The sequence below is a fragment of the Anomalospiza imberbis genome, chromosome 7, assembly GCF_031753505.1.
Source record: "Anomalospiza imberbis isolate Cuckoo-Finch-1a 21T00152 chromosome 7, ASM3175350v1, whole genome shotgun sequence".
Taxonomy (NCBI): Eukaryota; Metazoa; Chordata; class Aves; order Passeriformes; family Viduidae; genus Anomalospiza; species Anomalospiza imberbis.
Window position 1 is genome coordinate 11704378 of NC_089687.1, and position 25384 is coordinate 11729761.

The 25384-nt window shown below is 39.7% G+C and overlaps 1 protein-coding gene across 1 annotated transcript in view; it reads left to right on the top strand.

Annotated features, from left to right (window-relative positions):
- CLASP1 (cytoplasmic linker associated protein 1) overlaps positions 1-25384 on the top strand; it is a 167592-nt gene that overhangs the window by 91603 nt on the left and 50605 nt on the right. Inside the window, exons 20-26 of the mRNA XM_068195417.1 lie at positions 1608-1631; positions 8676-8783; positions 10263-10289; positions 11728-11892; positions 17008-17115; positions 20664-20726; positions 24583-24686. Of these exons, the coding sequence (XP_068051518.1) occupies positions 1608-1631; positions 8676-8783; positions 10263-10289; positions 11728-11892; positions 17008-17115; positions 20664-20726; positions 24583-24686 (599 nt within the window). The remainder of the gene's footprint in view (positions 1-1607; positions 1632-8675; positions 8784-10262; positions 10290-11727; positions 11893-17007; positions 17116-20663; positions 20727-24582; positions 24687-25384) is intronic.

Genomic DNA, 25384 nt, shown 5'->3' on the forward strand with positions numbered 1-25384 from the left:
GTGTTCTACTCTTGCAGCTAGCTTCCTTTGGTAGCACAAAGTGCCTCGCAGTTTTATTGGAATAATAAACTCTGACTAGAAGAACGTACCTCTGAGATAGTTACCAGCTCTCCAGGATCAGTGTGTGATCTCTTGCCCTTTGGGATTAAGGAAAAAAAAAGTACAACTGAACAGACTTGAAGCAAAAGTTTTGAATTGTGTAATAATCTGCGTCTCACAGATTGAGGACAGTGCAACTCAATTCCTTTTGACGTGTTCCCCTGTCTCTTTTCCTTCTTTTCCTTCCCTCCTTTCCTGAAACTGCTTTTCCATTGTTTTATGCTTTGAATAGTACATCTTAGTTGAGTTTGCTCCCGTTCTGTTTCACAAAGGAGAAATATGGAGAAGCAAAGAGGAGGTCGGCCTTGCCATGTCATCAGACAGGATATAAGTATCTGTTCCTTATGCTGACTCTTTGGATTATAGCCACATGTCACATTATTCCTTCAGAGCATTGTGTGTCGCCTTCAGGTGTCTTAGGGTTTCTTAAAACAAACTTTACATTGGATCTTTCTCTCCTGGAGTTGCCGTCGAAGGAGTCACAGAGGAGGAAATGCAAGGCAGTGATTGTCACCGTATTTGCTGAGCTTCATCTCTGTTGTGAGCAGAGCTGATCATCTGAGCTCATTTCTCATTCTGCTGGTTTCACATTAATCTAATCCCAGACTTGTCATCGATTTACCTTTACAGCAGGGAAGAAATTCAGGGGTCTGTGCTCTTGATTTAAGCTATGTACATTGTCTTCACTGAGTAGGTTGAGGAGTTTCTTCTTTTAATGTAGGGCATTTGCTCTTTAACCTCTTAAAAAGTAAGTGGTGAATTATATAGGGATGATTTTTATGGATTTGATTTTCAGACAGGTTTCTTTCATATCTGAAATGTTTTACTTTGGCTTAGATGTGTTGGTTGTATTCAGTTCAGAAGTTGAATTCTTACTCTGATTTAAATTCTTCATACGTGGTTCAAGATGCAGATACATTGCAGTGGAAGTGTAATTACAGAATGTGAATTTGATCACATGATGGTGGGCTTACAGATGCAGCCACTTTTGAGTTGTGCTGCACTCTGGCTTCAGTGGCTAAACTGGCTTCCAACAGTCCTATGCCATGAGGAAGAATGAAGAGGGAGGAAATATCTACTTAAAGCTAACTTGGTCCTTGAAGCTTAGAGACTGAATCCAGTGTCAGTCTTGTTCTTTAACCAGGCTCTAGGAGAAAAGTAGCAAATTCACTCTTAAGTGGTGCAAACATGGCTGCTCCTGAAGGGTCCTGCTTCCTTTTTAGCTAGTAGGGACATTTATCACCTGCACATTTCCATGAGAGAAATGGTGAGGCAAACAATAAAAGTGGAGTTGGGCAAAGGTTGGTTGTTGCAGGAGGGAAAACCTGCAAGTGTTTTCTTCTGATACATCAAGGTTTGATTTGCTGCTTTGTCCAACTTTTTAAATTTCTTTAATTGTGTTAATTTTTTTGCATATTTATTTAGCTAATATATAGTGCCCACTTCTGTTGATGTTACTGATTTTTCCCTATTAACCCTGTCCTTACTTTTCTTTAATTTGCCTAAAGATGGTACTACCAGTAAAACTGAGGGTAAGCAGTCTCTCTGTGTAACTGAGGTGTGTCCACAGTCGTACTACCCTACCTGGTCTCTGTTCTCAAAGTGTTACCTGGTTCTCATCCATGTTCACTGGTGACCTGCATGAAGTGTTGCATGGTTGTCCTGCTCATTTTGATGCCATGGGGTATTCTTCACTTTCTCTTTGAGCTCCTCCCTGCTAAAAATCATTAGTCTGCTTTTATGACTCTGGTCACTAAGTTGCTATGTGGGTTTCTCTATTTAAAGCACTGCTTTTGGTTGAAGGTGACCTGTGTACAGACTAAAAAAAACCCCAGCAAAAACCAAAAAACTCCCAAACAACAGAAGGCTTGTGATTTCTTTTCTCCTTGATGCGTAAAGGTTTGCTGTGTTTTTCCATCCAAAGCTCAGGTCACAACTACCAAATGCTTTCGGGAAGAGATTGGGCAGTGAGAGAATTGAATGAGATGATCACATGGCAGAAAAATGAGGACAGTAAACAATGATCTCTAGGGAAGGAATACTTAGTCAACCTCTTTAAATCTGACCTCTCTCTTTTTGTTAACTGTCTGAGTGAGATGGCTTACACCAAAGACAGTTGGAGGAAAGGCTTTTTTACTAGAACACTGAGCCTGCTAGTTTGGGAAGGATCCCAGTCTGTTTTTCTGGCTTGTTTTCAAAACTTGTTCTTTATTTCTTATTTCTTCAGCAAAAAAAAAAGATCACTGGGCAATCATTTTTTCTGAGGTAGACAGGAGTTGGAAACAAAAATGTTTTCTACACAGAATGGAGATACCACACTCTCCAGCAAAGCCTTTTTTTTTCCCCAGTGCAAGTCTCTTTTCAAGGGATCTATTACTGTCTTGTGGGACTGTGCTCATATCTTTGATGGCTGCTTGTATTTGGATGTGGTGGTCTGAGAAGTGCCACTGTGCTGTTGTGACATCTGTGTTATTTTCCTCACTGTTAGTGGCACATTGATTTATTATTTGGAGGAGAAGGTCTGTACCGTTTTTGGAAATGGTACATAGTGTTGAGAGAAGTATTTGTGCTTTGTGATCTGTCAGTGATAAGGAATATGAAGTTGACCTGAGACCTGTATTTCTAAATGATGAGTTAGATGAAAATTCCAAGTTGTTGTAATAACTGATCTTTTTTCTTCTTTTTTTTTAATTGTTGACACTTTTCTTTCTTTCGTCATAGTTCTCAAACCTATTTTTGGCCTACATTTGAAATGTTGAGGGTTTAATGTTTTATATGAAATACCAGCTTTCAGACCTCTCCTTGGCTGTAATAATGTTTGCAGAGGCCTGTTACAACAGCTGTCCTGTGCAATACCTCTATTTTTAGTTTATTAAATACTTTATTGTCATGATGTAAAAGGGTGGGGGTTTTATTTGTTTACTGTTTTCAATTCAGTTACATTAAGAGCAGATTGGATTTGGTAAAAATCTGTAATAGAAACCAGCAAGTTGCTTGGGGCAGGGATGATTGAGATGAACTTCCAGAAACTGAGTTTGCTATCCCCTCAGTTTTAAATACCAAGTCTTATACCTTCTTTTTGCTGTAGGATTCTCTTTTCTGATGAGGAGGGTCGGGGAGAATTAAAACTCAGTACACTCTAGCCAGAGTACTTCAAGAATGAGTTTAATCACTGTTTGAAACTCTTCATCTTTTTTCTTTGAGATAGTTGAGGCAAAAAACCATTTATTCAGGACCGAGTGTGTCCTTCACTGAATAATGAAACTGAGTCAGGTCTTCTGCCAACTCTGTGATCTTGCAGATTGAGTCAGGAACTGCAGGGAAGATAAAACTTTGTATTCTTGACATAAATGTAAAAATTAAGAGGGTAGGAGTAGAGAAAAACATCCTCTTGCTCTAGATACAGAAGGAAACAGAGCATAAAGCAGAAAGGTCATCTACAGTTGTGCTCCTGTGGTTTGTTTTGGCCTTTTTTTGCAGGTCACCAGTAAGTAATTTAAGAGAAAATTCCTGTGTCTTTTTGTGTGGTTCAGCTTGACATTAAATCTGATGTCTGGTTTCCATCATAGCTTTCTGTAGCTACATTGTAAAATTCTGCTCATTCCCCTCAGCTGGGAGCCAGCATTGTGTAGACTTGGCAATTCCCATCTGCTTTGCTCTTGGTTCTCCTCATGGTTTGGTTTGGAGTCAGACAGCTCAAACAAAGGAGCAAGATAGAGTAGGTGATGCCAGTGCAAGAATGCCAACTAAGAGATGAATATCAGTCCTTTGGTTTTAAGTTGTGACATCCCAACAATTGGCAAATGCTGTAGAAATGCACTTCCTTATGGAAAGGTAGGTGAGTCTGTACACCAGTGAGGTTTGTGCAGCTCTTCATGCAGTGCACAGATGTGCCTTGATTGCCCAGACCCTTCATGTATGGGGATTTTTTGAACTGCATGAAGGGCTTTACACACAGAAAGCTCAAAAGAGATAAACCTTTACAGTCTTGATCTTCACAGCTAGTGCTAGGGAGGTGGCACTTGTGCCATGTTTGTTATACCTGACTAAAAGGAAACCTCAGAAAAGTTTGTTTATCATGAAACAGCTTTTCAAGTAATATTTTTAAAGGACGCATAATGCTTTCATTAATTAGAATGGTTCAGAGCATTTGTGTTACCTTTTTTGTCAAAGCAAGCGGGAAGTCAAGCCCTTCACACAAAGCCTTTCTCCAAAAGGGAAAGCATAAATGCTGATTTGACCTGCAACTGGCAAATTCAAAACAAAATCAGCAGTTTGCAGTCAGTGGCGCAATTTTGAATAGTTTTTAGTAATCACCAGAAAGGCAATAAAATGGGGTTTGTTACAGTTTTCAGATAACTTAGGCTCAGGTGGACACATTGAGTGCATTATCAAAGGCTCTGGGAGTGACACAAGTTTAAAGAAATCGCCATTCCTGTTTTCTTCTCTGCTTTAAAGCTCTCCCTTGTCCTTAAGAGTGAGGCTTCATTCAAAGTCATGACTGACAGTGGTACCTTACACAGAACTGCTCAGGTAGTAGGTTTTTTGCTTTTCTTGCTCCATCCCTTAGCAAGTGCTGAGTTGGTTTGTTTGTGTAGGGCAAAGTGGAGTGTTCCCTGAGCCCCCTGCTTTGGAGGGAGATCTCATGTAAAACCCAGAAGCAGCACATCCTGATGGTTTCCAGTGAGGATCAAGTGCCTCTCAGGGAAAATCATTGTGCAGAGTCAGGTCTTTCTAATGTTGGAGAAGTGCTAAATATGCATGGAAACCATTCTGATGGGGGGTGAAAAAAGTTCTTTAAATATTATCTATAAAGCATGTTTTTAATTGATCTCTGTGTGTCTCCCAGGTCCATGTGTTATTTACCAGTGATACAGCTAGGGCTAGCGGCTCTTTCAGGAATGTTTTTTCTCCAAGTGGGGCAAACACCCCAGTGCTGGGTAACCTAACTGCATTAACCTGATCCCTGGAGAGACCATCATCGTCCCAGTGCATCCACGTATAACTTGTGTGGTTGTAGGTGTCCCTATTCACAGCATGGGATTGATTAAAGTGAGGTGTGAGGCTGTTGCATACCATTTCTAGATTATTTGAAAACCATTTTCTTCAGTGTGATATGCAGACTGAGTGTCATAAAGCCTATGGCTGTTCTGTGCACTGGGGGTGGGGATGCTGCAGTATCCACCCAGAGGACTCAACCTGCCAGGTGAAGCCTCTTGTAAAGCACAAATACTATCATAGAACCTTAATTTGTTCCTTTTCTCAAAACAAAACAAAACAACCTTTCTAGGTTTAGGCATTTGTTTGACATTTCACAGTTGATTCTAAGCCATTGTTGTAAAAATGGCAATAACATTAAAAAATAAAACCAAAACCTCCTAAAAATCCAGAAATGATTTCTTAACACAACGTATTTATATGGAGTCTTTCAAAATCTATTCTGTACCAACAACAGGGTGTTACATGTCAAATTTAGATCAAGGGCTTTTTTATGGAAATACTTCCATGGTTTTTGGAAACTAGTTGGGGCACTCTTTATCTGTTCCTTTGCTGTGCTGTTGTTGTTAGAATGCAGCAATGCTTTTAAAAGCAGCAGAGAAAAAGAATGGTTGTAAAATATGGATTGCTACATCTGTAGTTTGAACTAGTTATGGAGACAAACCCACTTGAAAGCAAAGAAGTTTTGGGAGGGGAGGTGTTTGCTTGAATTTAAGAACAAGAAAAAGTCTAAATAGCTTACTTGATATTATATTTCCAGTCCCGCTTGAAATTAATTTTTCTGTCTGGGTTAGAATGATAGAGATAAAGCTACACACAAAGTCCTATGTGCAAATAGCTCTTGGATGTGAGTGTAGATTCTTGTTTGCAAATGAAATTCCTGGGGGAATGTAGAAGCCCCATTTGTGTTGTATGGATTAACTACTATATATGCATGTTACACTTGGTATAATATATATTAAAAATCCATATGCACAGTGCAAGTCCAGTGCAATGTCAGTTCAAATGCTTGTCAGCATTTTTTAAAGGATGAGAAAATCTGTTATCAGTGTTAGGACTCTGTTTTTACTGTGGAAGGACAACTTCTCCTCTCACACTGTTCTGACACCCAATAGGCCCAAATCAGTGTGCAAATATACCAGTGCAAAAGGAAGCAGAATTTTGTTCATGGGCATTCATTCATTCATTCAGGAACTGCTGAAGTCAGTAGGAATCTGTCCACCAGCCCTTAGAGGTTTCAAAATAGGGCTGAGTTTTCTTCTTCCAGTCTTGTTGACAATCACATGTTAATTAAGTTTGCATTAGTTCTGTTTAATTTTTTTAAGCCTCTAGAAATGGCTTCAGAAGCTAATCTCAGTTTCACTTTAATATATTATTTTAGACTTTGTATTTCTTAAGTTGGAAAAGTCACACATTTTATCCCAGTTTTCCCCTTCTTAGTCACCTATTGATGAAGATATAAGAAAGGAAAAAAAAACCCCCAACTTTTGTAGATGCAGAAAAATCCATAAAATTTTGAGGGTCTTAAGTAGCCTTTGTGTGAGAGGAGGAGACATCAGTCCCTTCTCACTCGTTCTTGGCCCATGCACATCACTAAATGTGTCTTCCAATACTGCCTGTTACTGTGTGTAGTGTTGAATTTCAGCTTGATTTCCCCCTAGGACTTCTTGCAATGCCAAGGCCTCCTGGAAGGATGTAAATGAATTCCATTACTGGTTCCTAAGACTGGTCAGGTTCAAATTCTTGTCTTCCTGTGATGCCTTCCTGATAGAAATGGAGGGAAGCCTTGAGGCTTCTGAGAGGAGTGTGATGTCTGCCTGCCTCCTTCCCCGTGCCGCCCTGCCTTGGAGCCTGTGTCGGGCTTTGGGTCCACCTCATTAACAAGTGACCGAGTGGCTCTGCTCACCTGTGTAGATCTGTGCCAAACTTGCATGGGGTGGGATCTGGCTGGCAGAGAGCTTGTCTCCAGGAGCGCATCAAGCTGATCCTTTGTAAGGCACAAGAATGCCCTACAGCAGAGGAATCTGCAGCCTTTGCTGGTGATAAAGAAGACATCAGCAGCCAGTTTTATGGCTGTTGGACCCACATGGCTTGCTCAGAACTTGTTCAGTTGAGCCAGTGGTTAAAATGTTTTTGCTGATGATTCCTGCTGTGTCTCGTCTGTAAGCAATTGTCTGACTGTACTTACCTGTACTTTGCCTACTGAGCCGTTTTAAAACTAGGTGCTGGAGGAGAGGTTTGAAGTAGAGCTATCTTGTAGGCTTTTTCTCATACAAACAAATTTGCCCTTTCTTCTCAAAGTTAGACATCTCCTTGTCACTTTGGGTCTAGCAGAAGCTTTCAGACCGTGTTATGAATATTTTGAGAGCTCAGAGAAGGAACATAGCTCCCAATCGCTCTGTCTGGGCTGCTTGCCATTGTCTTGTCTTGCATGTGAAGTGGGTTTTTTGGGTGGGAAGTGTGTGTTTCCCTGTTCATATATCTCTGTATGCTTATGGTGGAGACAGAGGGCAGGAGATGAGTATCTATAACCAGTGGGTGCAGTTGTCTAGACTTCTCTTACCTGCTGTGGGTTTTTTCCTTTCATTATTGTGCCTGAAACTGGAAGTCACCCTCTGAATGCAGGATAGCACTGGCATGAGCCCTGAGAAAAAAACTTCAGTCTTGGCTAAGAACTGACGTGTTGAAAAGTATTGATGGAGGCTTTCTTTGTGTTACTCTTAATTATCATTTCTTTCCCATTAACTAGAGACAGATAATTGAAGCTTAGCACTGGAAAGGGCATTCTGCAGATAACAACCCTACCCCAGGAAGGGGATGAACTGATGATCCCCTAAGCTTTCCTAGCTCAAATTTCGCTGCTTTTTCCATGAGGAAAGGACAGAACAAGGACTGAGAACACTTAGAGACTTTATATTCATTATCTGCTTAAATAAAGAGAAGGCACACAGAATCTGTTTTCCTCAACACTGATTATTTTAAATAGGGCTCTTCATTACAAGTAAAGTAGCTCTGATCTCTGGATAAATACGAGGGATCTGTAAACAGCAGGGAAAATTCAATGAGCCTGAAATAAAAGTGTGGTCAGGCTGCGTTGACAGACTGTCACAGGAGTGCCTGCCAGCCTGTGCAGGTGGAGCAGGGTATAAAGCCACCAGACAGCTAGTTGGAAATCCCAGTGATGGAATTTGGAAGGACATCTGTCACACCTGTCTCTGAAAGGGTGATCACCTTGTCAGAAAGTAATAATTTGATACAGGAAGCTGCATTTAGGAGGCTTGAAATTTTTTGTTGCTGATCCTTTGTAAAAAAGCTACTCTAGAACTGGATCAAAGGCTATAGAGAGGTAATATTTTTTAATTAAACTGGCTGATAGCATTACCGAAAGCAAAGTTTTTGGACTATGGGCTGTGGCTGTTTCCACTCCCTCCCCTGCATCTCAGCCAGCCTAATAAAAGGTGTTGCCTCTCCCAGTAAATTTCTTGTACCCTGGGTAATTGTGTGTATAGTGTGTTAGATGCTGCTGCTGCCTTTGTAAGAAACTTGTTAACAGTGTGATTGTCTTTGCATTCCTCCAGGCCGGATCCGCACCAGGAGGCAGAGCTCTGGCAGTGCCACAAGTGTCACCTCCACGCCTGCTGATACTCGAGGCCGCAGCCGCGCTAAAGTAGTGTCCCAGTCCCAGCGTAAGAATTGCTTTATTCTTGGGGGAGCAGAACAAAGAGTTATTAATGGGTTTCTCTTGAATTGCAGTAGCACCATCAGACAATTGGGCTCACTTTGGACACATAATAAAACGAATCCCCTCCTAGCCAGTGTGTGCTCCTGCTGTCAAACAGGCCCCAAATCCGAGTGCTTAGTTGTGGCCTTTTTTTACCAGTTGTGCAGCAGAATTTCGTGTCACTGTGGTGTGTAGCTCTAAATAACTGGCACTGTGTCTTGCTGAGACACCCCCTGTGCCTGTAGCTGATTGCTTGCCCTGCCAAGCCTCTCCTGCTTATGTGACTCTATTTCTGTATGTGTGAACATGTGAGCTGTCTAAAATTAATGGGGTTTGGCATCAGTTGAAAATAGGACATTACCTATTTTGTGTAGACATGGGAAAAAGGGTTCTGCTTTGATTCACATGGCACATCTGTGCTCTCTGGCTTCCTGGCAAAGCATGGTTTTCTCCTAGGAGCCACACATGGGATGCTGCTGCATATTTGTCATGTGTATCTGAGGAGAATTTTGTCACTCAGGCTTTTAAAAGGAACTGGGGGGAGGGAGAAACTCCCTGTTATGAGGACCTTCAGCCTTCTGAATAGGAAATTGGGTTTGTGAAGGACCTGTTTGTTCTGAGGACTTGTCTTGCTTTGTACCCCCATTTGAAAGCCCTTCTCTGTTCATTCTTTCATTGCTTTGCTCTGTCATGCTGGAGGGTTGAAAAAGCAGTTTATAGCCTTGTGTTAGACGGGGAGATCTGCAGAAAGACAGTATATTGAGCATGGGACCAAATGGAAATCTTTACATTGAGGTCATAAGGATATATTTGGGCTTTGGGATGTTAATGCAAATTGATTTCTTCAGTGTTGAACCTAGAACTTATCCAAAGCCAGAAGTCACCTTTTTTCCCTAAACTTAGTTTGATGAAAAATGGTCAGACCAGATGAGACAAGTCTCAGAAATATTTAAATAGTAGTTATTCTTTAAAGATTATGGACCGAGTTTTTCTATAGAATGCCTTATGAAGATCTAGGGTGGTCACCTGCTGCCTTGGTCTAGTTTGCTGCATTTCCAGCCTAGCCCAACCAGATATGATCTTTATCCTTAAACTACACGTTGCATGTAATAATTTACAAATTCAAATATACTGAGTTGGTCACAGATTTTCCATGCCTACACAGTGGATAACCATGTTGCGATTTTGCAGACTGGGTTGGGGTGCAGTTTAGAGCAGAACTTGGGTCTTGGTTGACATTTTGCTGAGAAGTTGGTCAACCTTGGGAAATTTAGTTGCATCTGCACATTAATTCACTGCATTCTGCAGAGGCTTTAGGAGTGACATGTTTGTAAATAAATCTGTCTGTATTGTGTATAGCACAAACCGCATGCTGAACGCTGTATTGTCTTGCTGTCTTTTAATCCACTTTTTGCCTGTCCCTTGGTCTGCCCTCATAATCAAGGATCCAGATCAGCTAATCCTGCTGGTGGTAAGAAACGTTTTCCCTTTCTTGCTTTTTCATGTTTTTTCCTTCACATTTTTTAACTGCTAAGCTTTTAGCTTTCCTCATTCTCTCCTAACTATAAGACTTAAAAAGCATTTTGTTGAAGTCATAAATCAAAGCGTGTATGGCAGGTGATTTTGCTTTCTCCCACTAATCAAATATGGTAAGCATATGTTCTGATGTCAAAGCTGGCTCACTGCTGCAGCTCAAACCCTAGGGGCTGAATTCTTCTCTCAGTTACTTCAGTACATGCCTGCTGACACCAGTGAGATGGCTTTTAGGTCACGGTGATGTGTGGAGGACTGTACCTATCACTTTGGGCTGGGGAGAATGGAGCTGGCACCTTGTACAATATTGGAGTATATTTGATTGGTTCAGAATGGCTCTGGCCAAGAAATTGGAGGGGGCAAGTAAGTTTATACATGTGCTATGGTATTGTTCATGAGGCTAATAGAGTTGCATATCTTCTTACGTTAAGACAGAAGAACAGTCTTCAACTTTTGTTTTACTCTAGTTGTAACAGTATTTGGAAATGAAATTTTTGTGAGATGTGAGATGCATTTCATTAAGAAATCAATGTGAATATAGGCTCAAAATGTAAGCTTGCCAGAGTATGCTCTTGCAACCCTTTCAAATATACTTTTCCTGGTGTTTCAGCAAATAAATGTAATGTCAGGAATAGTAATGACAACAGCAGATTTTGAGCGACTCACATACTCATTTCTTAGGAGAAATGTGAAGTTATCATGGACTATTCAAGCAGACAGGGAAATATAAAACAGGCCAACTATTCAATTTGCTAAAATTTTCATCATGTGAAAAATAAATAACTTAGGTTTAACCAGCCAGACCTAAGTAAGCCAGTATCTCTGTGAGTGTAAGGCTCGTGGGTTTTACTCGCTATTGTGCTGATCTGTTCAGATGTGGTGGGTTTTTTATTTTTCCTCACTGAATTATTGTAGAAAAGCAGTGCCACCACTGCAGTGTAGCACAAAGCTGCCTGAGCTGCTTTGCAGCAGGTGACCTGTGCCAGAAGCCAGGGCACTGCAGCACAGCTCTGCACACAGCCTGGTTGGTGTTGCTTTTTGAAGAGGTGAGGCAGCCTGGAAATCCCTTGCTGCTGCAGCAAGGCTGCCCCAGCACCTCCACAAGCTCTCCCAAAGCCAGCTTGGATGTTCATACACTGCAGTGTCTGCTTGGGCTTGATCTCCATGGGCAGCAGAGGGTTGCTGATGTCAGTGTTCATTGGCCACGGGTTTTCCTCAGTCTTCTTGAAAGTTTATAGGTAACACTCCCATTAGTAATCTGAGGGATTTGGATTAGATTCTTATGTAGAGCTGATTGTGTTCCAGTTTTGCTGCCAGTGTGTTTAAAATCTTGGGAGGTTTTAATTGTTTGTTCCTCATTTCTGGTTCTCTCCTAGCTGGTAGCCGGTCTAGTTCTCCGGGTAAGCTCTTAGGAAGCTCCTATGGTGGCCTGAGCGGTGGAACATCCAGAGTCCAGCCAGTGCCATCCTCAGAGAAGCGCAGCAAGATTCCTCGGAGCCAGGGATGCAGTCGGGAGACGAGTCCCAACAGAATAGGCCTAGGTAAGAACAGTCACTGCAGGGATGTGCTGGCTGGTGTGCTTGAAGGAGGGGCTTTCCTCTTGACTGCAAAACTGTTTATGTTGCTGTTATTCTTCTGAGTTTCTCAGCTGACAAGTTCATGTGCCTGTGGTTTGTAGGAGAGTAATTTCAATTTTCCAGGTTGAGCTTACGGTTTCAAAGTAAGCCTAAAGATGTCATGATGTGTTTTCAGTTTGAAATTCAACATGAGCAATATTACTAGATCAGGAAGCAAGAACAACTGTGAATAACCATCAGAGCAAAAAGACCTCATTTAAGCTTATTCCTAAAAGGAGTTGAGCAGTCTTTACAGTCACATGAAACCAAGGGCAAAAAGCACCTTCTTGGATTATTTTAGAAATTTTGCATTTTAAGTGGTTTGCTTCTCTCATCCTTAATATCCTGGAGACACTTTCTTAGAACATGTGTTAGACTTATGTAGTAATTGTTCTGTTTTTGATACTCTCATCTCAGTAACTGTTATGTAAATATTCTGTAATAGTTTATATTTTCAAATTTATCAGCAGACTTTTTTTAAAGTCAGGTGAGTAAATATCATATATATAAGACTTTGTGTATGTGAGTTGAAGTGAGAAGGTATTCAATGTGCTGTCTGAACATTTTCATTTTTAATATAAATTATTTTATAAGTTTGAAGCTAATGTAGAAAAACATTTTAAATTATTCTGATTCTAAATTATTTTTATCTCCAGAGACTTTGCTAGTAGATTGAAATGGATTAAAATTGTAGCCTTACTGTTGGCAATTAAATTTATATCTATTGCCTTAGCAATAGTTTTATGTTTTACATTTGATCTGTATCTTTATTTAGAGGAGGTTGTTAATAAAGAACTATTTTATTAATTCTTTCCAGTATACTGATATGAGTTTAAAGCACCTGAGTGTCTATGCCATTATGATTCATAAAAAATACTGCATATTCATTGTGACTGCTTTTCCAGATTCTTTGTTCTTCTCATGTCTGATCTATTTTATGGGCTCTGTATGAATACATTATGCTTTTCTGTTCATTGCTTTTAAAATGTAAAGTGCCTCCCGAGTACTAGAGGTAATTGTTCTATCACTGTGTAGAAGAGTATTGTTTTTTAGGAGGAAGCAAAGAATGGTGGATGGTACCATCACACATGTTTAAGCTGATCATCATACTATGTAGTCTGATTTGAAACATTCTTGAGCACCTGAAGGGAAATTACCTTGTGTAGAATCCTCACTCTTGGGTTGCCTGCTTTCAGGTATATTACAGGAGCCTTGAATTCTTTTCAAAGAGTACTTTGTATAATTTGTCTGACGTGCTCCCTGAGAACATAATCAGTGCTTGTTCTTTGAGAGTGGGAGAGAGATCTGACATGTATCAGATATGTGGCTTTCACCTGTTCCCCCCAGGTTGATGGACACAGCCTGGGTTGAGCTGTTATGGGAACAGGAGTGTCTGACACTTTACTGTTCAGTTGCAGAAATTCTGTCTATTTATTGGATTTTGAAAGTTGTAATATGACCCAGATGGATATAGCTTTTGAGCTGTCAGCTATATACCATTATTCCATTGTACTTATTAATTTATGGCATAGTAGCTAACAGTATTTTATGCTTTTTTATTGTGTTGCTTCAGTCTCTCTATTTCCTTGATATTTTATTTTGTTTGTTCATTTCATTAAATAAACTCCCACTCACCTTGATTCCAAATACAGAAACCATCCCCTGGAGTTTTTCAGGCTCTCCTGAGGCAGTAACAATAATAGAGCCCTCTGTATATGGATGCCTGTTAGCATCAATACCTTGCTGCTAGCTTTGATTTCTATGATGACTACAGGTATCCATGAAGTAGATTCCTTTTATGTGCTGGGAAACATGAAGAAGATTTTGTTTCCCCAGAGGCAGCACAATGAGGCACATTCAGTGTTCTGAGGCCCTGTGTGGTCACCTGTATGTCTCTGCTTGTGACACTTCATTTTTAAGCCTACCCCTGCTGTCTGCACAGTGAGTTTTAGTAGTGGTGATATCCTCTTGGGGAAGGAGGAGTGCAGTCCACTTAATCTTGAGTGTTTCTTTGGGCTCCTTGAAGGAGATCATGTGCTCAAGCAGGTGATGTCCATTTCCTACAAACTGAAAATTATCAGCCTGAAGTTAATTCTGTTGGATGCTCTGCAGATCGTGTGGCACAGCTGGGTCTGAAAGAAGTGAGAGATCCAAGACAGCCATTCTCCAAAAAGTGGAGCAAGCACAGCTGCCTATCAGCTTCATGCAGCAGCACTCTTTCTGTTGGGGTTATGCTGTGTACATTTATTGGAAATCTGCAGGCAGTTCTTGACTTGCCTTGACTGGGTGTTCCCCACTGCAGAGCTTTCCTTTGGCTGTTTGGCAGAATTTCAAACTCTGAAATGCTGGTATTGATGTAAGAAAGCATCTGCTGATTTTTAGTCTCCACTTAAGAATCATTAAAATTCACACCCTAATGAAATACCAGTTTCTTCCAAGTGGTAGATTGGTAAACTGGGGCACTTTCATGTTCTGCTGGTGATATTTGCATCTGTTGGGTTCCACTGGCATAAGACTGCTTGATAGTGTGTTTTAATATTGGTGTGAGCCATGTCTAAGTGACTTTGCAGATGAAATTGGTAAAACTTAGATGTACAGTACACATTACAAAGTTGGAATATTATTGGAAACAATCCATCCTTGTCCTGTCCTAGGCTTTCTCACAGCAGAGCTGGCTGTGGACACACTGTCTGCTTTCATGCTTCCTATACTTAATCCATTTTGCTACTCGTTCACTTGATTTCTTCTGGGGGTTGAGAATTCTCCAATTGAGACTTGGTCTGTCTTATTTGCTTTTGCTCCCTGCACTGCAGAGACAGGCTGTCACAGTGTGATAGACTTAGCTAAATGACAACACTGCTGGCCTTTACTGCTGGCAGTGTCTAAAGGAAATAGTCTGAGTAGCTGATAAAAAAATCTTCTCTACACAGCATGGTGGTGAAAATGTGAGGCAGGTGCCTGGGAGTCCACAGCAGACTCATCCTTCAGTTCTTTTCAATCCCTTTTTTTTCCCCATGGTTTTCTTTTGTATCCAGTAACACGCAACACTTTTATTTGACCATTAATCCTGAGGTACCCAGTGTTTGGCTTTGAGTGCTCTGTTTGTAAAGTCAGTATTATGCTTCATCTGTAGCATTGTCCTACTAGTGTAGGACAATGCAGTTAAAGTGCATTTTCTTCATACTTCATGCTGCTGCTGTTAGCTGGTATGAAAGGAGAATCTATTGTGTGCATCCACTAATTTTTGTAATCATTCACATCTCTCCCTCTCTAAAGAGCCTTTACTGTTTTTAGTACGGTTGTATTATAGAAAAGACGGGCAGATCTTCTGTGTTTAAGAGAAATTGCTGCTTGTGCAAACCTGATGTGAAGGCTGCCATTATTTACATCTAAGCATGAGACCCAAGAATGAGAAGTTTGCTTCTAGAGAGTCTTCAATTTCAAGCCAAGTATTTGTGTGGAGAACTTTAATGTTACTTTTACCTGTAGTTCACCTGTCAGCTTTTTCCCTTGTACATCTGAGATGGGATTATTGTACTCATGGACCCTATTTTCATCCAGTTCTTATCATTTAGTCTGTTTAATTTATTGTAAGACCATCCAACTCAGTACCATTAGACATTATGGTGATCTAATCAGCTTGGTTGATAGCTCATCTCACATTGTCTGACATCAGAGGTCAACCATCAGAACCATTAATTCATCGCAGAGATATGAATGGGGTTTTGCAAAACTGGGAAGGATTTGACAAAGCAAGAATCTGGCAGAAGTCTCTAATTTTAAAGCTTAAATATGAAGGTTTCTATTTTGTTCTGTACTGTCTTGCTTGAAGGATGCTAAAATATCCATTTTATGTGAGAACACTGAAGCACTGTAGAGGAACTTCAGCTTGAGTCTAGGCATTTAAGTTCTGTATACAAACCGATAGAGATTTGTAAGAATATATATATATATACACTGAAGCATGCAAATGACATTATTTTTATAAAAACAAGGATACAGTCAAAGTCTTAGCACATTCATGTTATGCATATGTACCTCTGCTGTTTTGTCACCAAAGCTGGTAGATTACGTTTTACTCTGTGCCTGAGAAAACTCATCAATGGCGATTCCTGAACACTTGAATTATGCTACTGCCTTTTTAAAACAGCAAGGGAAATCCCTCTTGTCAATAAATTCTCCTGACAATTAACTCCTGGTTTTTAACCTAAGAAAATATCATATTCTTCATCAGGCATAAAGCTTACTAAATAACTTTCAGCAAACATTTTTAAAACATTCAGAGTCTGGAAGCATGTAGGGTTTTGTACAAGTAAAGAATATAGTTTAAAACTCCCCTGAAGTGTGCATATGTCTCAAGCTGTGTGCATATAAAACCATGAAGATAAACTTCTAGAAATGTCTGTGGAGCAGAAGTTAGCTTCTGTTAAATATCTAAAACTACTGCTCTTTTCAAATTCAAATAACTTTTTAACCTGTCTTTCAGGTATTCAGGTTCTAAATATTTTTCCCCAGTATCTTTCATTAGAGAAATATATCTCTGCAAGTCTGTGCAGTACACCTTTTTTTTCCTTAGGATGTTTGTTCAAAAAACTCTTCTTGTGAAAGGCAAATCTATGTAAAAACATTATATCAGTATTACTTAAAGAAATTTTTGTCTGCTAATTTGTTCCAGAAGGATGTTTATTTTAAAATTAAGGAAGAAATATTCTGGAAGGGTTTCTTTTAGTCTCATCTGTTTTGCAACAGTAGAGCTTCCCTAAATGATTGAAGATTCCTGCTCTACTTGAATAACAAAACTTGGATTGCTTAAGAAAAAAGCAGACTGTCAGCCAGACATTAATGCTGCTGAAATTTCACATCACAAACACAGCTCAGCATGTAAGGTAGTTGGTTTGTAAAGAGCCTGAGCAGGCTGCTGCAAATTGTAATTACTAATGTAATAATTACCATAACTAACAGAACTGTGACTTGACTTTGAGCTTTCTGTCCTCATTAAACTTGTTCACCTTCTCTGAAACTCTCCATGCTGCATGCTAGCACGGAGCAGTCGTATCCCCCGACCCAGCATGAGTCAGGGGTGCAGTCGTGATACCAGCCGTGAGAGCAGTCGAGATACAAGCCCTGCTCGGGGCTTCCCTCCACTTGGTGAGTACATGTAGGCATTGGAGCTTTAAGGGTCAATATGTTTTTTTCCTTTTTCCCTTGTTGTGATTGCCCTTTCAAGACACTGCTAGGTGGAATGAGCTCTTTTCTATCCTCTGGATTCCTGACACTCCCCATTTCCAACCCTGTTTTTCCCCCCTTCTGTTTTCTTCTGCATGCTTCAATTCTGGTTCTCAGCATTTCACTGTTAGTAGGGAAATAGCTTAGTTTGAACTTTTGCAATTTTTAGTTTCATTGAATCAGCTTGTATGGGGCTGTGCTGCTTCGCTTAATAACACTGATGGAAATCTATGGGAGGGCAAGCCTGGATTTTCTAGGTCACAGTGAAGTAGTTTTGTAGCATTGTAGCCCGTTGTTGAGTGACTCAATTATTCATGATTCGATTTTCTTACAGCTAGCTATAGTTACAGTATTTAATTTTATCCTGAATCCTCCAGTGGAGATAGTAGCTCTTTTTTGTAGAGGTTTTACAGGACAGTCAATCATCAGTTAAGTTGCACATGCTGTAGGAAACTTTGCCAGGCAGTGTAAAACTAAGGAAAGACTGAAATTTTAAAGGAACATCATTAAACTGCAGTTAAAGTGTACAGTACAAATAGAAAATCTCATTGCACTTACCTTATGCAGAAGTTTTTCTGCACAATGCTGAATACAGCAAGTTAATGTTTCTGATCAAATGCCATATCATATGTTCAACCAAATACATTACTTCTTGTATCAAAACTTGTCATCTCAGACATGAAATACAGTTATCTCCAGGCCCTCTTCATTTATGTAGTAATTTAATGAAGAATGGTGTTACAGTATCTATTTTGCACATAGTGACAAAATACAGTTGTATGATGTAATGTGTAAATGGAACACAGCACAAGTTTTAATCTTGGAGAAGCCTTTGGGTTCAATGACTTCATTATATTGAGCTATAAAATAATCTGTTTACATTAATATCTCAATTTCTGGTGAAAAATGGAAGGAGTTCAACTTTGCATTCATAATTTGGTTCATAGCTCTTTAAGATAAATAGATGAGCATTTTATTGATTAAATTAAGCTGATTTTATACCAGATCTAGAAAAAGACAGTAGATCCACAACTGTAGCTTATTTTTATAGTTAACCTGCCTAGCTTCAATTTTGGATTAAGCTTTTTTTTTCCAGCCAAAACGTAGAAGTAGGCTGGATTTCAGTGTTAGCTCATCAGTGTTCTGTGTCACTGTGCTGTGTTTTATTTTATTGAAAATACAGTCATTGCAGTACTGTCTTGACCCTTGTTCTGAAAAGCAAATGCAGCGTATCAGAACCGTGGCTGGTGTGAGCTTTATAAACTTCCACTGGTGCTGAGTCTGACTCTTACACTGACCGTAAAATCTCAGTTACAGATGTGTGTTACACTGTTTTATTGTGAGGGAATTGTGAGGAAAGAGTAATCTCATTTTAGCTCATGATTTTTAGTTACATGAAGAGTAATGCATTTCTAGAAATACATTGTTATTAGGTCATAAAGGTTACATGGGGAGGAAATACCAGTGTAACAACAGTAACCCAATCTAGTTGTTACCCTGTTACCTTTTTCTTGTGTTTTCATTGAAATGCTTTAAGATCAAATGTGTTCATGAACTTGTTAATTATGTTGTGTGTAATTAATCTCAAAGAAATTTATATATGTCAGTTTAAGCCAAAACAGTGTGGTTCTCTTACAGTATTTTTAGAACCCAGTTAATCTCACAATAACGCAAAGGTAATATAATCCTGCTATTCATAGTCTGGTTTTGCTTATAATGATTAACTTGTATATTTGTGAATTATATTTAGAGTAACTAAATGGAAATGGCAAGATTCTTGCATTTAATGGTATTATGGTCAGCATCAGCACTGACATCCTATTGTTTTGGGGCTGCAGTGCAGGCATACGTGTCTGTGTATCATGAGTCCTGCTTCCTAAGTTAGTAAAAACAGTCAAGAGTGAATGTGTACTCAGCCTCCTTGCAAAGATGTGGGTGTTTGAAATTTTTTTGTTATTATTGTTTCTCCCTGGGCCTTGATCTTGCAGTGGTGTCCACAGGGGCACAGTGGATGGATTGCGGGCAAGCAGTTGTGACCTACAAACCTTAATTGTGAAGTTCAGTCCATAATCCTGCCCTGATCATGCATATCTTTCATGAGTTTACTTATGATATCAGTGGTATAGTTCTCTTGAATAAATGCATGTGTTCTCCATATCCAAAGGCCATATTGCACATAGCTTTTAGTGAAGCTCTCAAAGTCAGAAAGACCCAAAATTTTATTTTTCTCAACGTTGCTGATTCCTGTTTCTAATATTATATTTGTATTTGTGTTTATGAATGCTTTGCCTTTAACAGAAGACTTAGAGTTTTCTGCTGCACACTTATGTGCATAATTGACAAAGCCTATTTGTATTGTAAGGTGATTCTGCTTTATTTTTTCAGTTTCTTGACAGTACTAGTTATGATGTTAAAGCAACAAGGCCTTCAGTGAGTCTGTGGCGATGAATTGCTTAAATGAACAATCGGTTTCTTGGGTCAGTTGCTTTGAGCTGGTGAGCATGTCATTGCTAGACATAGGGAAAACTTCTTTAGAAAGACAAAATTTCTGTAATTTGGGAATGGCTGGGCCCATTTTTCATTTGCTTTCATAAAACACTCACTTGTATGCTGAAGCCAAGAACTGAAAACCTCTCCAAAGGTATTTTGTGATTGATGTGCTGCTAACAACTGGGAATTGAAGTGGAAGCTATATTTGGCTTAGGCTCCTCTGCTACCGTGTGCGCTCCATTGCTTTTAACAATTTGTATACATGTGTCGTTCTAGATGGGTGTGTGATGTGCATATTCTCCTTAGCTCTGCATGTACATACTGAGGTTCAAGAAACACGTATGCAAAATTTGTTAAAAGCAAGAGACCTTTGGAAGTAGCAACACCTGAATATGTGTGTACGTGTGTTTATTTGGAAAAGAAACCAACCCGAGGACTTTTACAGTGGTTGGTGACCTCCCTGTATGACTCTTCCTATTTATGTGGTTACGCATTCTCTTTGTTAACGTTGATTTTATTATGCATAGGCTAGAATGCTGTGGAAAAATACCTGCAAGCACAGTTCGTAACCATTCCTCATGGCTTCACTTTGGGGTTTAGATCAGACATCTAAACCCTTCTCTGTAGTTATGTGCTCCACGTTCTCGTGACGGCCGCCTGCCAGAACTGCAGGTCTGGAACGTGACTGATGTGCATCGGGGTGTTTTTGCTGAGCTGCACCCAGTTTGGGACTGTTCCAAATGAGTTTTGTCATGCATCGTGTTAATGGTCACGAGGGGAAGGGGGGAAGCTCCAGGCGGAGGCGACGCTGTGGGGCTCTCACTGTAGCTGTTCCGCATCCACATGCAGCGCCATTCCCTGTCACTATGAGACACCTCTGCCGGTAGCGGTCACACGCATCCCCTTTGGATTGTGGCATTTTCTGTCTCGGGTTCAATGTGTGTTAATCCTGTGGGTGTTGCCATTCCTTCTACTTGCAGCTTCTCGACGTCATTCCAGGTCCACTAGTGCTCTCTCCACTGCTGATTCTGTTGGGCAGTCAGGTGAACAAGCGCTAACTGCATGAATCCGCTTCTTATACGTAGTCTTGTTTTACACCATCTTAACATTTGCCATCGTGTGCATCAGCCAGCACTTGGCATGTGCTTCTCACCACTGCGGGGCTTTCTGTTCTGGTTTTGTTCAACGTGGCTTTTTGTTTTGAGTTTCATTTATTGGATGTGTTTAATTTTATGTATTTTAGGAACATTGTGAACAGTGTTTAAACAAAGGGTGATCCAGGGCTTTCTCAATTCTCCTGTAAATTGGATCAGTTGTGCAGCATGGGCTAAATCCTGACTGATGCAGAGTACTTGCAAATTCTTTTTCCTCTTTAGCAGTGTAGCACTTTCCAGTGTCTAGGACAGGATCCAATGGGTTTCATCACATTTATTACTAAATATTCTGGACTCCTGACTCTATTAATGAAAGTTATTTGTGGGATCCCCTCCAAAATACACAAGAGCAGCAAAAGTTAAGCACCTGATGAGCTTTCAGACTGAACTTTGGAGCATAACACATGCTGATCCATCCTTCATATAATTCTCAGGGCCTTGTCCAAAGTACATGGAATTTTTTGAAAGAAAAAAAAATCCCTTAATTTCACTGGACTTTGCATAATGTGACTGATGGTTACATGTAATGAGAAAAATCTGCAGATTCCAGTTACTTCTGTCCCTCCCCTGTACTGGATTTGCAGTTATGGAGAACCTGTAATTCCTTTTGAAATAAGGATATTTTACTGGGAATCTTAAAAGTAATTGAATGAGGGTTAGCTTTGGGACAACAGAGACATAATTGTGGGGACAAAGATAATGTAGAAGATGAGGGCTTCAGTGTTTTCTTGGAGGCTAAAATCTTATAAGGAATTTGTTATACTGAAAGTTACTTAATTAACACCCTTCAGATAGGGAGTGAAAAATACTCTGTTTCTCATGAGTCTAGTTAAATGTCTATCACTTAACTAAAACTCTCAAAACATTTCCCTTATGTTACTGGACAGAAATAATGCAAGCTGATTTGACTGGCATTTTTCAGATAACAATTTGAATTTGTATTTAACCAAAATAATTAAAAATATTTAAAATAGCTCAGTTGTAATACAGATCTAAGCTTTGTTTGCTTTTGGCTTCTTGTGATAGGCACTTCATGTTTGCCTGCTGTGGTTTAGTACAAAGCATAATCAAATTTTGTATGGTTACCTGTGTACTACAGAAGGCCAAAATGCTCTAAAAAATGGCAGAATAGGATTAATAACGGTGGTTGCAAATTTTCACCAAGTTTGTAACAAGTATAATGAATGAATCTAGCCAGGGAGACAAGGGAATGTGGCCAGAGCATAATCTGCAGATTTCTTGCCCAGTAACATTGGGCTTGACTGTACTGGTTATTCCTGGAGTCAGGTGTGTTCCCAGCCCCCACATACATTGAGGTCTCTCCTATGGTCTTATTTCAGCACTCCAGGATGGCAGCAGAGTCTTGGGGAGAAGCCTGGAGTAATTTGGGTGTTGTAAATTTAAAAATCACGGAACAAAGTAGTTCAGAAGATTCCTGATAGCCATGGAGATAGAAGCTAGCATGCCACACTGTACTTAATGTGTTAAAACAGCTCAATTTTGTTTCTTTATGCTGGATATTTGAACTGATCTACAATTGAATTATTTTGTCATTTTGTTCTTCATTTAAAAAAAACCCCAACCAACTATCTTCCCTTTTCTAATGTAATACTAAATTTATTCAAAAACAAATGACAGTAGTATTTTTCATGCTATGTAGTTTCAAAAGGTAAAGCCAAATTTTGATCTCAGTAACACTTGAGTAGTATAATTGGGTTGGATTTAAATATAAAACCAAGTCCAGAACTTACCTCAACATTTACAGCCCTTGTACTGTACCAGATTTCATTTATACTTAGGAAAATCCTGGTCCTCTGTACAACTTTATAGTGTATATATCTCTGTAGTGGTGACTTTAGTTTCAGTCAGACCTACTGCATTATCATCTCTGTGCTTCTGTTAAGAGTGCACAGATTTTTCCATTTTAGGAATAAAGCATTCTTTCATCTTCATATTTGAAGTTATTCTTCAACCCAAGTGCATTAAAAAAGGGGATAGTAATAACACATACAACTTTTATTTCTTTGTGAAATGTCATGATTTGATTACTTTTTGGCAGTAGTTCTAAGAAATTTGTTTATTTTTTTCCCCTTGTAATGTGTTTTGTAGAAAATGTGCTTTTGTTGTAAATCAGAATTGTCTTGTCTGGGTACGTAACTCTAAGAAACAGTAAATTTTTACAGGTATCACTTCTGTTTGAAATAAATATTAGTCTGCAGGCCTTTTTTTCTTTTCAAAATACTTTGGACTTTAAAAATCTTCCCTATTTCCCCACAGTAGCTTAATCTCAAATAAAGCTTTATAATTAGGACAGTAAAACTGGCCAGCTTCAATCTCTGATATAAATTATGCATATCAATGTGAGCTAATCCCTAAAAGATAGGTGCATAAAGAAGAAAGCAATACAATTTTGTGATACGCGGTATTTTCCCCAAAAACACATTAAGCTGCTGAATACCATGTTTGGCCTCAGTTTTGAGCAAATCCACAATATGGTTCAGCAATTTGATAAGCAGTATTTTTCCACTGTTAAATTAAATATAGATGAACTATTAAAAGACCTGTGTGACTTGACCCCTCTCTCCTGCTGCTTGATGTGGATCAGCTGAAGGTCTCTTAAATGGGTTCGTGCAGCTTGATCCATGAACCACTGAATTTGCTGGCAAAACTCCTGTTGGCACGTATGGGTACAGGGACAGAGGTGTAACATATGTTCCAGGAGGGATAGTTTAAGTCCTCCATGAGCAAACACAAGCCCACACAGAAAGAAAAACTTGGAATGTCATAACCAATCTTTCTGCTTATAGACCAGAGCCAAGATCCCAGTATCTGGTATCTGATCTGTCCCCCTCTAGAAGGACTCGGCTGCCAGAACCTGGCCTGTGATACTTAAGTTACTGATTCTGTCATAGCTCTGCTGGTGGACCTTTCTGAATTTGGCTTTGCTTAAAAAAAAATTAATTTCAGTAACATTTCTGGTAAACTGGGCAAATGATAAGGTAACCTAATTAATGTTAGGAGTGTAAATAGCATTTTAGACTCAATGCCATTGCTTTGGATGCCATTGAGAGCTTTGCCATCAAATTCAAAGGGGAAAAAAGATGGTATTTTCTGCTCAAAACCAGTTTTGATATGGAGCTCTGGAATTTAAACTTCTCAAGACAACCAGAAATTGGAGTCACTTCACAAGTGAGTTATTAACTTAATTTTTATACTGTGAAGGTGTAGGGGTATATTCAACTGGTTAATCAAGCCTTGAGACATAAAATAGACTAATCTGGTGCTGCTAGTCTCACATCCTTGGCTGAGAGAGAAGGCTGCAGGATAGATGAGTGCTTGAGTATTTACATGTTCTGACACTGGGCATGGTTCTGTCTCTCTGAGGTTAATGAGAAGCTCTCTTGATTTCTGAGAGTGCCAGATTGGGATGGGCATGTCTGCCTCTGACATTAAAATAAAACTTGGAGACAACCGAGTAAAAAGAAACAGAAAATAGATTCCCTGTTTAAAGTACATAAATGAAAAGTTGCCCTGAGGATCCAAAATTGCATCCAACGCCCAACAAACAATAGTTTATTTCTTACCCTAATGGCAGACTCTCTGGAGCTCTGGGTAAAAGGACCTTTAATGGAAAAGCACTGTGAGTTCCCAGAGTCCGTGGGGAGAACTACTCGGGCACCTGATTAGGATTCCAAATGAATGTGAATTCATTTAACAATCCCTTTCACTGTTGTCTTTTGTGCAGACCGGTTTGGACTCGGACAGCCAGGCAGGATGCCTGCTTCTGTGAATGCCATGCGAGTCCTGAGCACCAGCACAGATCTGGAGGCTGCTGTGGCCGATGCACTGGTAAGAGGAAAAATACAAAATGCTTCCAACACCGGAAAGTGGCTTAAAGTTACCTGTACGTATGTACTCCTCTTTCTAAGTAGCTTTATTCTGATTGTGCCAGTGTCTGATGCTGTAGAGTTACCTTTGGCTGTTTTGACTTCGGGTATACTGGCAGCAGTATGTTTTTCCTTATTCCATGTCAGTTCTCTGCAGCTGTCATCACACAGAGTGCTGTGGCTTGGTACTACAGCTGCAGGATGGGTTGAATCAGCTGTTTGCCTTTCACTTGGCTGTCAGAGGATGTGCCCAGCACTGTGACGGTGCTTGGCACTCGTGGGGTCGGAGATTTCCATCAGTCCTATTACCCGCATGAAGATTTTGTCAGAAAAGCAGTGTTCTCTGTTAGTGTCAATTCCTGAGCAGGTTTTAGCAAGAACAAGTTTCTGCCCTGTGTTACTTGCACAAGGGTAGGTACTCAGAGAGCTCATAACTTGATTGCATGGAATCTGTACCATCTCATGCTGTTATGGTGTAAGTTGAATTGTATTTGTCTAGTTTGCTGCTTATACTTTCAAACATTCACTGCTTTTCCTAGTAAATTGTATGTCATTTAAAAAAAATTTTACTGTCCTGTATAATCTTATTGTACTATGGTATCTCTTGGATAGAACCCAGAAAGTGTCTTCTGCTTTTGAGAAGGCACATGATAAGAAGAA